The sequence below is a fragment of the Scyliorhinus torazame genome, chromosome 27 (assembly GCF_047496885.1).
Source record: "Scyliorhinus torazame isolate Kashiwa2021f chromosome 27, sScyTor2.1, whole genome shotgun sequence".
NCBI classification, from domain to species: Eukaryota; Metazoa; Chordata; class Chondrichthyes; order Carcharhiniformes; family Scyliorhinidae; genus Scyliorhinus; species Scyliorhinus torazame.
Window position 1 is genome coordinate 30,083,753 of NC_092733.1, and position 13,410 is coordinate 30,097,162.

A 13,410-nucleotide genomic window follows, 5' to 3' on the forward strand; every position below is an offset into this window, starting at 1 on the left:
TTGTATCTAGCCCCATCTAGTGGTCAATTATGATATGATATTAACCCTTTGTATTCTGAACATTTCCCATAATGTCACAGCTACACCTCGCTTCCCCCAGTGTGAGACTATACCCGACAGCTGGCGTTTTTGAGACTTCTGTTTTGTGACCCCTTTACCCTGTTTAACGTTAGTATGGAGCTGGTAACCATTGTGGTGATTTGCCAGCTTGTTGTAGTTGGATGATGAGGGTAAGAATCCCTCTGCTGTTTTTGTGCCATGAGCTTGCTTTATCTGCATTCTCTCCCTTTTTTTTCAGGATAACACTAATTTGTATATGGTGATGGAATATATTCAAGGTGGAGAGATGTTTTCACATTTAAGGAGAAGTGGAAGATTCAGGTTAGTCTCATAAAGCTAATAGAAATGACGCAATCGCCTGAGTCTGCCTGTTAATACATCTAATTCACATTGTGACTGCATAAGCAGTCTTGGCGATGTGACCAAACACGTAGCTGGAAGACGGCAACACAATATTTCACCCTCTATTAGCTATGTTGTTCTGTCTTTGTTTTGCCCCATTCGAGTGATTGAGGGTTGGAAAGTTTCCGATGTTCGTTCGTATTAATCTCGGCACCTTTTGTTCGACACCTCACTTTGCAGGTTGAAGCATGTGTCACAAATTGCTGAAGCCAGTACAGGCCCAGAGCTGTGAGATCTATTCACTGGTGTATCGGCGGGGGCAAGGCAGGTTACTTTTTGTCTCCAACCCTTCATGGGATGTGGGTGTTTCTGGCACGGTCAACATTTATTTTCCATCCCTAATTGCTCACGAGAAGGTGATGGTGGGCCGCCTTCTTGAACCGCTGCAGTCCGTGTGGTGTAGGGAATGGGAGGGAGTTCCAGGATTTTGATTCAGCGACCGTGAAGGAATGGCTGATACATTTCCAAGTCAGGATGGTGGAGGGGAACCACCAGGTGGTGGTGTTCCCATGTCTGCTGCCCTTGTCCTTCTAGTTGATAGAGGTCATGGGTTTGGAAGGTGTCGGGGAAGCCTTGGTGAGTTGCTGCAGCACATCTTGCAGATGGTACACACGGCTGCCGCTGTGAGTCAGTGATAGAGGGAGTTGTTGTTCACGGTAGCACAGTGGTTAGCACTGTTTCTTCACAGCTCCAGGGTCCCAGGTTCGATTCCCGGCTTGGTTCACTGTCAATGTGGAATCTGCACGCTCTCCCCGTGTCTGTGTGGGTTTCCTCCGGGTGCTCCGGTTTCCTCCCACGAGTCCCGAAAGCCGTGCTTGTTAGGTGAATTGAACATTCTGAATTCTCCCTGTGTGTACCCGAACAGGCGCCGGAGTGTGGTGACTGGGGGCTTTTCACAGTAACTTCATTGCAGTGTTAATGTAGGCCTAATTGTGACAATAAAGATTATTTAAAATATTATTAGGTTTGGGGAGAGAGACTTTAAAAAATCTGGTGATGCTGTTTGAAGAAATGCATGGAATTCTCCCCTACATCTCACTATCATTTGCAGCGCTTTGCTGGCACAGAAAACGTCCCACATTTGCCCACTTAACTTTTATAGCTCACTTACTATTGTTAATGCATTATGTAAAGCACTTTGAGAAGCATTTTGAGGCTCTTTAACTACACTTGGGTATTTTATTACATTAAAGGTGCTATATAAATGCACAGTTGTTGTCTAACACGATACAGTTTGATATAAATGTAATTTTGTCTGCCTTGAAGTGTTTCTGTGCTTTCTTCCCACTTTAATTCCCGCTGCCTCGTACCTTTGAATCTTCTCTTTCCATCCCCCTCTCCATTTCTTTGGATGGCCACCACACTTTTCCTGTTGTGCTGTTTGTATTCCATTCTTTTTCTCACAATCATTCCTTTCTCTCCCACTCGGATGCCTCGCTCTGCCTCAGTACAACTGCTTTTCCTTTATTAATGTATCCAATTTCTGAGTTATCCCTGCCAGATATCCAAGGTATGCAGCAAGCTGGGAGTTCACAGATAGTGGGGATGGAAGTAGATGTGACAGACCTAGGTGGGGAATGTTCCTTCGTGGTTTTCAATGCAGTTGGCTCCTTCAGCTGGTGCAATGCTGCAACTGCGAAAGCCAGACAGGATTGTTGATCACAAGTTCCTTTGATAGGCAGCACGATTAGATGTACAAGAATAGTATGGTCTCGTTGAAATGCAGCAAGGGGGCAGGAAAGGTCACTGTTGATGATCGTTATCCTCTTGAAGTTGGAACGGGCATATCGTTGAGCAATTTGATGTGTTTGAGCTGCTCTGAGGTTGATCATTCTCTCCGTAATGTTGCCATATGGGGAGGCTGTCGACGTTCAATAGGGATGGGCTGCTTTATCAATAGGGATCTTGTTTAAGTGATGGCCCTTCTATAAATACACCATATTATTATATAGTTAGTTCAACTGCAAAGAATGTGCTCCTGGCCAAAATAAAACCCCTATTCCTGCAGCTGCTCTCGCTACTTTGCCACGCTTCTGTTGTATTGTTGCACCCTCCACCATTGTCCTCCAGCCCTTTTCTTTCAGGCAGTGTTGCTTGGGCACCGGTCTGCAACCAATTTTCATTTCATTCTGAAACTCTGCCGCACGGAGAAAGCTGCCTGTTGCCTAGCTGACCTCGCCGCTGAATTTAATCGCAGTCCTCTTGTTTCCAGCGAACCTCACTCGCGATTTTATGCAGCACAGATTGTCCTTGCGTTCGAATACCTCCATTCACTAGACCTCGTCTACAGAGACCTGAAGCCTGAAAACATACTGATTGACCAGCATGGCTACATCCAGGTATGGCGATGGGGATGGTGGGGGGGGGGGGGGGGGGGGGGGGGGTAGGTGTGTGGAGGAGGGAATGCCCCAGGAATGGCCTATATACTGCTCTGTGCATCAGGCACTGGCTTGCAGGCTACACCCTGAGAATGGGGTGTCTGCCATACTCCAAGGGTTTCCCAGCTTTATGGGATGAAATGACTCCGAGATGGGGTTGGCACCACAATATTAGGATGAAGGAAGAGCCATTTCAGAGGTACCACCGATGCGGACTGAACGCAAGTAGGTGCAATGCCTCGAGCAAAAGCATATTTCACATTGCTTGGGGGGGGGGGGGGGCAGGGGAAGGTGGAATGCTCTGTGCGCATGGTGTGACAGCGAAAAGAGGTGATGTTGTAGTACTGTACAAGCAAAAATAGTATGGGATCCACTGGCACAATGTTGGGGGTGATTGAGGGATGATATAGCAACCCACAATATGCGCTTTGGATCAATAATAGTAACAATGGAAGGGCTGCATGATTTTCTCTCTAATCTAGATCTGCTTTGACTGCACAATTAGAGGGTGGGTCAGTCTCATCACCGAGCAGCAAATATATCCCACTGCAGATTGAGGCAAGAGTTATAAACGTTTCTCTGTTTGGGAGACTACGGCGGAGCTGAATTGCACCAGTATTACAATCCCCTTGGGGTCGTAAAGCGGGATGCAATTCCGCACCCTTGCCATGCAACTGTATGCACGACGTGGAATACGAGGAATTCCCGAGGCAATCCCGCTATCGAGCTGCCATTTTGAGCAGGTGGCTCGATCTGGAGGTCCCGGGGCTGCCCCCCCCCCGCACTGCAAATCAGCCCCCCCGCCCCCGGATTGCCTGGGTACCCCCCTCCTTCCCCTATGTACGGGGATGACCCGACCCACCCCCTCCGCCGCCGCCCGCCCCCCCTCCCCCCCCCCCGGACTCCCTTCCCCCTCCCAGAATCCCCTGTAATAGGGAGGCCCCCGGGACCCCTGTAATAGGCAGGCCCCTCCCCTAGGACCCCTGTAATAGGGACCCCCCACCCACAGGGACCCTTAAATATATTTAAGGTAATTCTGCTGCAGAGGACAACTGCTGAATGTTGATTTTACCATTGTCTCGTACTTCTGTGTGCAGACCAGTCTCCCATTCCTATAAATTGCACTTGCAGTTAATGTCACAGAATCCCTACAGTGCAGCCGGAGACCATTCGGCCCATCAAGTCTGCACCACCCCTCTGAAAGAACACCCTACCTAGACCCACTCCCCTTCCCCATTATCTCACCTAACCATTGGACACTAAGGAGCAATTTAGTATGGTCAATCCACTTAACCTGCACAGTTTTGGATTGTGGGAGGAGAGCTGTGCTAACAGCATTAGCTTTTGCCTAAAATACGACGCATTAATACTAGACATGCTAGCTCCCACTCTACATCATCATTTCCAGCACGCAGGTTGGAATGCCGAAAGGTCACTGCTCCCATCAAGACGCAGGCCTGCTGCGTTTTCCCAGCGCCGCTTGTCATTATTTTCATCGAAGACACCAGAGGTTCTAGCCTGTACAAACTGATTTGTAAAGCAATTATAAAAATTAGGTGAAGGTGGTCAAATACGAGAGTAATAACAAGCAAGCACATACAACTGCTCCCCAGCATTTCATCTTGTGATTGATTCAAAACCTGATTGATCCCTAGGTGACAGATTTTGGCTTTGCCAAGAGAGTGAAGGGGAGAACCTGGACACTGTGTGGGACTCCGGAATACCTGGCTCCAGAGATCATCCTCAGTAAGGTAAGGAGCATCCATTTTCTCTCTACTAACAGCAGCACCTTCCAGCTCATCGGAAGCTTAACCCTGTGACATCCTGTAAACCCAGTGTTAAAAGTTTCTCTCTCCACTGTTTTTATTTCTTGGATATTCAGTGTTTTTAATATGTCACCAACATATCACAAGTAAATCCCAAAATGTTCTCTGAAAACCAGTGATGTACCATCAATTCACTACAAGACGATGAGAATGAGTGAACATAGGCTTTATTATCCAAGAACTTGCCTGCCTGTGACTGCTGTAACAATGACTGCCGCCCACAGGCGGCAGGTCTATGTACCGCCCCGGGGGCGGAGCCAGAGGCGGAGCCCACCAGGGTTCCTGTACAATACATGAAAGGAGATCACATTACCATTCCCTGGCCATAGGCCACAGTACTATACAGACAACTTATATTATGGTGAATACATTCACCACAACCAGTGAAGTCAATAATGTGCTGACATGTTCGACATTTAATAGCTATGTCATAAGGAACCCAATTAGGTTATAATTGCAATCTCATTGTTTACAAATCCGTAGAATCCCGACAGGGATTCGGCCCATCGAGTCTGCATCGACCCTCTGAAAGAGAACCCTACCTCGGACCCCCCCCACCCTATCTCTGTAACCCCACCTAGCCTGCACATCTTTGGACACTATGGGGCAATTTAGAGTGGCCAATCCCCCTAACCCCCACATCTTTGGACAGTGGGAGGAAACCGGAGCACCCGGAGAAAACCCACGCACACACGGGGAGAAGGTGCAAACTCCACACAGACAGTCATCCGAGGCCGGAATTGAACCCGGGTTCCTGACCACTGTGCCACCAGGCTGCCCTGTCTAGAGATCCAATTGTTTCTTCACTGTAGACCGGTATCTCCAATAGCAGTTCTACAGATGATTTGTGACTTTGTTGAATATATTGGGAGGAGAGGAGGGGGGATAATTATAAAATTCTGGTTCTGTTGTTTTTTAATTTGGCGTCATGTAAACATTGAACCCAATGGACAAGTTTTCTAACAAAGATCTGTGTGGATATCGGATGAAGACACATGCCTTGGGGACCCGTAATGTCTAAAAATTCATTTTAGACACTTGAGGTTTAATTAATTAGTTGTTCCACTCTGATTGTTGACGTAGCTAAATTGAATGAGAAATATTGACATCAATTTCAAGGGACAAAAGCTGATGAGGAACATGACAATTCGGACAACGGGAACTGCATACCCATTGCAGGAATTACTGAATGCTTGTTAATCTCCCTCTGCATTTCACATGGGAGTCAATAACAAGGGTCATCTTCAGATGTTACGGGGTTAAAGATCGGAGTTATGGGACCAAGGTGTGCAAAAATAATTTGGTCCTTTTGTCTTTATTATATATTTCTTTCATAAATTCCTGTGTAAACATCGATAAATGATACTGTGTGGATTAGTCACTCTGTCATTACACGTCCAGTAGTGTGCTACAGTGCCTCCACTTAAGTTGCCATTTTTCTTGACTCCCCAGAAGAGTTGACTTGTTGCTTGGGAAATGCACAGGTATTAGCCTCCCTCATGTGCTACTTATTCGTTTGTGCAAATGAGCAACAGCGAGATATCCTCATTAGAGGTCATCGTGAGTCCACTCCTATACTCAATTGATGTCCACGCCTGTATTTCCCCAACAGAGATTGTCGGCCAGCAGCGGTTCCGCCCCAAGCTCACCCATCAAAGACAATTACTGCCCTAGCTGAGATCAGCTAGCTCAGGGGGGACGGGGGTTGAATCCATTTTACTGATCCATGTCTTCTCTTCCTTCAGGGCTATAACAAAGCTGTGGATTGGTGGGCGTTAGGGGTCCTAATCTATGAAATGTCTGCTGGGTATCCTCCATTTTTTGCAGACCAGCCTATTCAGATTTATGAAAAAATTGTCTCTGGGAAGGTAAGCAGCCTTTCTGGAAATGTGGTTGTGCAATGAAAATAAGGAATGATTTAAATTGATACAGCACCTCATCACATGACCATCTCGATCGTCAAGAGGTTACCTTGCAATATTAGTCACTGTTCTGTGAGCAAATGTACAGGATCCACATGATCTTAGAGCAATAAGCTGACAGAGTAATCTGTTTTCGTGGAGGAATGTTGGCCAGAACTCCCTGTGCTTTTTTGTTTGAGTAGTACCTTGTTTTGTGCTCCTTAACATCCACATAAACCACTGGGGCATGAAGAGAAGTACTTGGTTTAATATCTCGGAGGTGCCTCGTTCGATTCATTCAGCACCACAGTGGAGTGTCAACCTGGACAATGTACTTGAGCCCTGCAATGAAGCTTCTATCTGGAGAAAGCTACCATCTGAAACACATTGGCATTTTTTTTGACAAGGACTCAACTAGAGGCTTTGACTAACCAACAATCACACCCTAATTATAGATGAAAGGAGGGAGGATTCTTGTATGTGTTATGGAATGCGATTCTATGCTACAACTAATGTAATCATTAGTTCAGTTAAAGTGTTTGTTTTAATGTCTACTGTTTTTGCATGTATCAGATTCTTTTGTTTTTATGTTGTATTGTCTTGCTAGAATAATGGAAAATTGAATTATGCTGTTTTGTAAGCTGTATGTTTTGAGATGACCTGAAGTTATGAGAGTGTGGAAATCCTTAATTTAAAATGGGTAAAACTGGGGCTTAATATTTATCCTAAATAGCTATCTTTTACCTATCAGGTGTATTAGGAAATAGTTGACTTCTACAGTCCCCGCTTTTGATAAATCGAAAGATTAAGTGAGATATATCAGAATAAGATAAAATACACCATTAATGCAATAGGATGAGTAAAAGCGCAAAGAATAACTCATTCATATTGTCATTGCAGTTTTAAACAATAGAGTGGGCAAGCATTGCATTGCAAGCATTTCAGCAAAAATTATGATAATTCTTAAATCATCATTATTATAAAAGAACAATTAATCAAATTTGATTCTACTGATTCAGTATTAATACATTATCAATATGTTAACCATACAGTCAAAAGACTTCCGGGTGCGGCGATGACCAGCTAGGTCGCACGTTTCGGCAGCTCCCGGTGGAACGGACTTTTGGGCTCTTAATAGGAGCCCCAACGGCAATTTAAACGGCCAAAAACACTGTGCGGTAATCCAGAAGGGAATCCCCCCGGACACGCATGGATAAGGGAGAGGATAGCGGCCGGATTGCAGAGGATCCTCTGGAGCAGCGGCAAGGAAGGCAAGCTCAAAGCAAGATGGCGTCGGAAGGTGGCCGTTTGTTATGGGGCCCGGACCAACAAGAGTTCCTGCGGCGCTGTGTGGAAGAACTGAAAAAGGAGTTGAAGAGGGAGCTGTTGGCCCCGATATTACAGGCGATTGAAGGGCTAAAGGAGGAGCAGAAGACCCAAGAGCAGGAGCTTTGGGTCGTGAAGGCAAAGACTGCTGAAAATGAAGACGAAATACAGGGCCTGGTGGTGAAGACAGAGATGCACGAGGCACAGCACAAAAGGTGTGTGGAAAGGCTGGAAGTACTGGAGAATAATTCGAGGAGGAAGAATTTAAGGGTTCTGGGTCTTCCAGAAGGGGCAGACGTCGGGACATATGTGAGCACGATGCTTCACTCGCTAATGGGATCGGAGGCCACGACTGCCCTTTGGAGGTGGAGGGAGCTTATCGAGTTTTGGTGCGAAGACCGAGGGCTGGAGAAATACCTCGAGCTATAGTGGTGAGGTTTCTCCGCTATAATGACAGAGAGACGGTCCTCAGATGGACGAAGAAAACTCGGAGCTGTAGGTGGGAGAACGCGGTGATCCGCGTATACCAGGATTGGAGTGCGGAGGTGGCGAGAAGGAGGGCAAGTTTTAATCGGGCTAAGGCGGTGCTTCACAAAAAGAAGATCCAGTTTGGAATGTTACAACCGGCGAGACTGTGGGTCACACACCAAGGGAAGCACCACTACTTTGAGACGGTAGAAGAGGCGTGGACATTCATTGTGGACGAGAAGCTGGAATAGTCTGGCGAGAGAAAGAACTTTTGGGACAAAGTGGTGGGGTGATTATGAGGGGCGAGGAAAAGGGGGGGGGGGGGATGATTTTTCAATTTGTTAATCTTGCGATCTTGTAACTTTTCTCTCTTCCCCATGTTGGGGGGGGGGGGGGGTGGGGGGGGAGTATGAGGAACTGTGGGCGCCGGTCATTAGGGGTGGGGCCGAGTGGGAAACGCGTGCTTTGTTCCCGCGCTATGGTAATTCTGGCGGGAACAGGGACGCAGGAAGGAGGGGGTCTCGCACAGTGGGGGTCGAGGACAAGGGGGGGAAGCCGAGGTCAGCCAGAGTTCGCTGACTCCTGGGAGCAACATGGGGGGTGCAACTACGCTAGAAAGGGATCTGGGGGAGGGGGGGTTAACTGGGTTGCTGCTGCTAAGGAGAAGGGAGAGCTGTTATGGGGTGGGGTGGTCGAGGCGGGAGGGCGCCGTCGGGGGGCTACACGGGTACGTGGGAACCGGGTGAGGAGCTGGGTTTAAAAAAAAGGGGATGGCTAGTCGACAAGGGGGGGGGGGTAAAGAGCCCCCCAACCCGGCTGATCACGTGGAACGTGAGAGGGCTGAACGGGCCGATTAAAAGGGCACGGGTACTCGCACACCTAAAGAAACTGAAGGCAGATGTGGTTATGTTGCAGGAGATGCATCTGAAACTGATAGACCAGGTCAGACTATGTAAAGGATGGGTGGGGCAGGTGTTTCATTCGGGTTTGGATGCGAAGAACAGGGGGGTGGCTATCTTAGTGGGGAAACCGGTACTGTTTGAGGCAAAGACCATAGTGGCGGATAGTGGGGGTAGATATGTGATGGTGAGTGGCAGATTGCAAGGGGAGGCGGTGGTCCTGGTGAACGTATATGCCCCGAACTGGGATGATGCAAATTTTATGAGGCGTATGTTGGGACGTATCCCGGACCTGGAGGCGGGAAAGTTGGTAATGGGGGGAGACTTCAATATGGTGCTTGATCCAGGGCTGGACAGATCGAGGTCCAGGACCGGGAGGAGGCCGGCAGCGGCCAGGGTGCTCAAGGACTTCATGGAGCAGATGGGAGGGGTAGATCCCTGGAGATTTAGTAGACCTAGGAGTAAGGAGTTCTCATTTTTCTCCCATGTCCACAAAGTATACTCACGGATAGACTTTTTTGTCTTGGGAAGGGCGCTGATCCCGAAGGTGACAGGGACGGAATATACGGCCATAGCTATTTCGGACCACGCTCCACATTGGGTAGACCTGGAGGTAGGAGAGGAAAAAGAACAGCACCCACACTGGAGAATGGATATGGGCCTATTGGCGGATGAGGGGGTATGTTTAAGGGTGAGGGGGTGCATCGAAAGGTACTTGGAGCTCAATGACAATGGAGAGGTTCAGGTGGGAGTGGTCTGGGAGGCGTTGAAGGCAGTGGTTAGAGGGGAACTGATATCCATAAGGGCACATAAAGGGAAGCAAGAGGGTAAAGAAAGGGAGCGATTGCTGAAAGAACTTTTGAGGGTGGACAGGCAATATGCGGAGGCACCGGAGGAGGGACTGTACAGGGAAAGACAAAGGCTACATGTAGAATTTGACCTGCTGACCACGGGTAAGGCAGAGGCACAGTGGAGGAGGGCACAGGGTGTATAGTATGAGTATGGAGAGAAGGCGAGTCGGCTACTGGCCCACCAATTGAGGAAGAGGGGAGCGGCGAGGGAGATAGGTGGGGTGAGAGATGAGGAGGGAGAGATGGAACGGGGAGCGGAGAGAGTGAACGGGGTGTTCAAGGCATTTTATGAGAGGTTATATAAGGCTCAGCCCCCGGAAGGGAAGGAGGGAATGATGTGTTTCTTGGATCAGCTGGAATTCCCTAAGGTGGAGGAGCAGGAGAGGGTGGGACTGGGAGCACAGATTGAGATGGAGGAGGTGGTAAAAGGGATTGGGAGCATGCAGGCGGGGAAGGCCCCGGGACCGGACGGATTCCCGGTGGAATTTTATAGGAAGTATATGGACTTACTGGTGGTCCCCCTTTTGACGAGAACCTTTAATGAGGCTAGGGAAAGGGGGCAGCTGCCCCCGACTATGTCGGAGGCAACGATATCGCTCCTTTTGAAGAAGGAAAAAGACCCGCTGCAGTGTGGGTCCTACAGGCCCATTTCCCTTTTAAATGTAGATGCTAAGCTCCTGGCCAAGGTGATGGCGACGAGGATAGAGGACTGTGTCCCGGGGGTGGTCCACGAGGATCAAACTGGGTTCGTTAAGGGGAGACAGTTGAACACGAACATACGGAGGTTGCTAGGGGTAATGATGATGCCCCCACCAGAGGGGGAGGCCGAGATAGTGGTGGCGATGGACGCCGAGAAAGCATTCAACAGAGTGGAGTGGGATTATCTGTGGGAGGTGCTGAGGAGATTTGGTTTTGGAGAAGGGTATATCGGACGGGTACAGCTGCTGTATAGGGCCCCGGTGGCGAGCGTGGTCACGAACAGACAGAGGTCTGATTACTTCCGTTTTCATAGAGGGACGAGCAGGGGTGTCCCCTGTCTCCGTTACTGTTTGCATTGGCGATTGAGCCCCTGGCCATAGCACTGAGGGGCTCCAGGAAGTGGAGGGGAGTGCTCAGGGGAGGAGAAGAACACCGGGTATCCTTGTATGCAGATGATTTATTGCTGTATGTTGCGGACCCAGTGGAGGGGATGCCTGAGATAATGCAGACACTCAGGGAGTTTGGGGAATTTTCGGGGTACAAATTGAATATGGGTAAAAGTGAGTTGTTTGTGGTGCATCCGGGGGAGCAGAGCAGGGGAATAGATGACTTACCGCTGAGGAAGGTAACAAGAGATTTCCGGTACTTAGGGATTCAGATAGCCAGGAGTTGGGGAACCTTACATAGGCTTAATTTAACAAGATTGGTGGAACAGATGGAGGAGGATTTTAAGAGATGGGACATGGTGCCCCTGTCACTGGTGGGTAGGGTGCAGGCGGTCAAAATGGTAGTCCTCCCGAGATTCCTCTTTGTGTTTCAGTGCCTTCCGGTGATGGTCACGAAGGCTTTTTTCAAGAGAATTGAGAAAAGTGTCATGAGTTTTGTGTGGGCCGGGAAGACCCCGAGAGTGAGGAAGGGGTTCTTGCAGCGTAGCAGGGATAGGGGGGGGGCTGGCACTACCGAGCCTAAGTGAATACTACTGGGCCGCCAATATCTCAATGGTGTGTAAGTGGATGGGAGAAGGGGAGGGTGCGGCGTGGAAGAGATTGGAGATGGCGTCCTGCAAGGGAACCAGCCTACAAGCAATGGTGACGGCGCCGTTGCCGTTCTCCCCGAAGAAATACACCACAAGTCCAGTGGTGGTGCAACACTAAAAATTTGGGGGCAGTGGAGACGACATAGGGGAAGGACGGGAGCCTCGGTGCGGTCCCCGATAAGAAATAACCATAGGTTTGTCCCGGGGAGTATAGATGGGGGATTTGGAGCATGGCAGAGAGCTGGGATTGTGCAACTGAGAGATCTGTTCGTAGACGTGACGTTTGCGAGTCTGGGAGCGCTGACGGAAAAATATGGGTTGCTCCAAGGGAATGCATTTCGGTACATGCAACTGAGGGCTTTTGCGAGGCAACAGATGAGGGAATTCCCGCAGCTCCCGACGCAGGAGGTTCAGGATAGAGTGATCTCAGGGACATGGGTGGGGGATGGTAGGGTGTCGGATATATATAGGGAAATGAGGGACGAGGGGGAGATCATGGTGGATGAGCTGAAGGGGAAATGGGAAGAAGAGCTGGGGGAAGAGATTGCGGAGGGGCTGTGGGCTGATGCCCTACGTAGGGTAAACTCGTCGTCCTCGTGCGCCAGGCTAAGCCTGATACAATTCAAGGTTTTACACGGCGCATATGACCGGAGCACGGCTCAGGAAATATTTCGGGGTAGAGGATAGGTGTGCGAGATGCTCGAGAAGCCCAGCGAACCACACCCACATGTTTTGGTCATGCCCGGCACTGCAGGGGTTCTGGGTGGGGGTGGCAAAGGTGCTTTCGAAGGTGGTGGGGGTCCGGGTCGAGCCAGGCTGGGGGTTGGCTATATTCGGGGTTGCAGAAGAGCCGGGAGTGCAGGAGGCGAAAGAGGCTGATGTTTTGGCCTTTGCGTCCCTAGTAGCCCGGCGAAGGATATTGCTTATGTGGAAGGAAGCCAAACCCCCGGGCGTGGAGACCTGGATAAATGACATGGCAGGGTTTATAAAACTAGAACGGATAAAGTTCGCACTAAGGGGTTCGGCTCAAGGGTTCACCAGGCGGTGGCAACCGTTCATTGACTACCTCGCAGAACGATAAAGGAAATGGGAAGGTAACAGCAGCAACCCAGTGGGGAGGTGGGGGGGGGGGGGACCTGGGTGGGTCCTCAGGGGCGTTTTTGTATAGATATTTGTAATAGGCTATGCATACAGTCAAATAATTGATTGATCAGTAACATTTCAACAATAATACTTCATTTCTACTGCATCTAATGGTGGTGCAGTTGGGTTAGTGTGGACCATTCTGACAGTTGGTGCCTTGCGATCAGTGAATCGTTCTTTGATGCACTTGATACATTGGCATGTTATGTAAATGATGAATCCAGCTACACAGGAGAATAAGATTATTCTTACTGTGGGCATTCCAGTGTGTTCCAACCACCCGCAAAGTTTATCCCAGAGAGAGATAACTGGGGGTGGATCAAGTTTCTTGATTTCTTTTTGGATATGTGATGCCAGATCTTTAACTTCTTTTGAGTTATTTGGAATGAAAGTGCAACACTCTGCACCAATCAGGGCGCAG

At 49.0% G+C, this 13,410-nt stretch overlaps 1 protein-coding gene across 9 annotated transcripts in view; it reads left to right on the forward strand.

The window, feature by feature from the left end:
* LOC140403326 (cAMP-dependent protein kinase catalytic subunit alpha-like) overlaps positions 1-13,410 on the forward strand; it is a 265,539-nt gene that overhangs the window by 242,279 nt on the left and 9,850 nt on the right. For all 9 annotated transcript variants that reach the window (XM_072491191.1, XM_072491198.1, XM_072491193.1 and 6 more), the window contains exons 5-8: positions 299-381; positions 2,675-2,801; positions 4,496-4,591; positions 6,412-6,534. In XM_072491191.1, the coding sequence (XP_072347292.1) occupies positions 299-381; positions 2,675-2,801; positions 4,496-4,591; positions 6,412-6,534 (429 nt within the window). The remainder of the gene's footprint in view (positions 1-298; positions 382-2,674; positions 2,802-4,495; positions 4,592-6,411; positions 6,535-13,410) is intronic.